The sequence below is a fragment of the Borostomias antarcticus genome, assembly GCF_949987555.1.
Source record: "Borostomias antarcticus genome assembly, contig: scaffold_131, whole genome shotgun sequence".
Classification (NCBI taxonomy): Eukaryota; Metazoa; Chordata; class Actinopteri; order Stomiiformes; family Stomiidae; genus Borostomias; species Borostomias antarcticus.
In genome coordinates this window covers 239,201-241,700 of record NW_028176563.1, presented here as the reverse complement: position 1 = coordinate 241,700, position 2,500 = coordinate 239,201, and the positions used below count along the sequence as shown (strand labels likewise).

Below are 2,500 nucleotides of genomic sequence, written 5' to 3'. Positions count from 1 at the left end.
CTGGTTAGGTTTTTAAATGTAGGCCTAGTAGTGCATGATAGCTATCATATGTAAAGGTGTGCCTTGGAAATACTGTACTTGTTGTCATAAATGGTGTGCCTTGGAAATACTTGTTGTCATAAATGGTGTCCCTTGGAAATACTTGTTGTCATAAATGGTGTGCCTTGGAAATACTTGTTGTCATAAATGGTGTGCCTTGGAAATACTTGTTGTCATAAATGGTGTGCCTTGTGACAAAACCGTCTGAGAACCACTGAGCTGCAATGCAGCCCCATCTGCTGAGCCAGGGTTAGGGTTAGGGTTAGGGTTAGGGTTAGGGTTAGGGTTAGGTTAGGTTAGGGTTAGGGTTAGGGTTAGGGTTAGGGTTAGGGTTAGGGTTAGGGTTAGGGTTGGTAATCATGGCCGTGGTTGTGGTTGTGTTCTGTGTGCAGCCTCACCTGCTGAGCCAGGAGATTCCTGAGGACTGGAACCAAGGTCCCGTCTCGGTTCTGGTGGCAAAGAACTTTGATGCTGTCGCCTTCGACCCCCAAAAAAATGTATTTGTGGAGTTCTGTAAGTTTATCAATCAATCAATCAGCTTTATTTATATAGCATAATTTCATACAAGTGAATGTAATTCAAAGTGCTTCACGGTGATAATAAAAAAAAGTACATGGGTTGACTAATACAATAAAATAACAGGGATAAAATCAATACAACAATACAAACAATCAAACAAAACAATACATGTATAGTATTTTGTACATTACTGTATGTGGACAAAAGTATTGAGACACCTACACATAAATCTACACATTACACCTACACATAAACCTACACATTAACCTACACATTACACCTACACATTACACATTACACCTACACATTAACCTACACATTAACCTACACATTACACCTACACATTACACATTACACCTACACATTAACCTACACATTAACCTACACATTACACATTAACCTACACATTAACCTACACATTAACCTACACATTAACCTACACATTACACCTACACATTACACATTACACCTACATATTAACCTACACATTACACCTACACATTACACATTACACCTATACATTAACCTACACATTACACCTACACATTAACCTACACATTAACCTACACATTACACCTATACATTAACCTACACATTACACCTACACATAAACCTACACATTAACCTACACATTAACCTACACATTAACCTACACATTAACCTACACATTACACCTACACATTAACCTACACATTACACCTACACATTAACCTACACATTACACCTACACATTACACATTACACATTACACCTATACATTAACCTACACATTACACCTACACATTAACCTACACATTACACCTACACATTAACCTACACATTAACCTACACATTAACCTACACATTAACCTACACATTACACCTACACATTAACCTACACATTACACCTACACATTAACCTACACATTAACCTACACATTAACCTACACATTACACCTACACATTAACCTACACATTACACCTACACATTAACCTACACATTACACCTACACATTAACCTACACATTACACCTATACATTAACCTACACATTAACCTACACATTAACCTACACATTAACCTACACATTACACCTATACATTAACCTACACATTAACCTACACATTAACCTACACATTACACCTACACATTAACCTACACATTAACCTACACATTACACCTACACATTAACCTACACATTACACCTACACATTAACCTACACATTAACCTACACATTACACCTATACATTAACCTACACATTACACCTACACATTAAACTACACATTAACCTACACATTAACCTACACATTAACCTACACATTACACCTATACATTAACCTACACATTAACCTACACATTAACCTACACATTACACCTATACATTAACCTACACATTACACCTACACATTAACCTACACATTAACCTACACATTACACCTACACATGAACCTACACATTACACCTACACATTAACCTACACATTACACCTACACATTAACCTACACATTACACCTACACATTAACCTACACATTACACCTATACATTAACCTACACATTACACCTACACATTACACCTACACATTACACCTACACATAAACCTACACATTAACCTACACATTACACCTACACATTAACCTACACATTAACCTACACATTACACCTACACATTAACCTACACATTACACCTACACATTAACCTACACATTACACCTATACATTAACCTACACATTAACCTACACATTACACCTACACATTAACCTACACATTACACCTACACATTAACCTACACATTAACCTACACATTAACCTACACATTACACCTACACATTAAACTACACATTAACCTACACATTAACCTACACATAAACCTACACATTAACCTACACATTACACCTATACATTAACCTACACATTAACCTACACATTAACCTACACATTACACCTACACATTAACCTACA

The 2,500-nt window shown here is 36.2% G+C and overlaps 1 protein-coding gene across 1 annotated transcript in view; it reads left to right on the top strand.

Annotated features, from left to right (window-relative positions):
• Positions 1–2,500, top strand: part of pdia2 (protein disulfide isomerase family A, member 2) — a gene marked incomplete at its 3' end in the record, with an annotated part of 16,592 nt that overhangs the window by 10,251 nt on the left and 3,841 nt on the right. Inside the window, exon 8 of the mRNA XM_084462326.1 lies at positions 432–552. Within this exon, the coding sequence (XP_084318452.1) occupies positions 432–552 (121 nt within the window). The remainder of the gene's footprint in view (positions 1–431; positions 553–2,500) is intronic.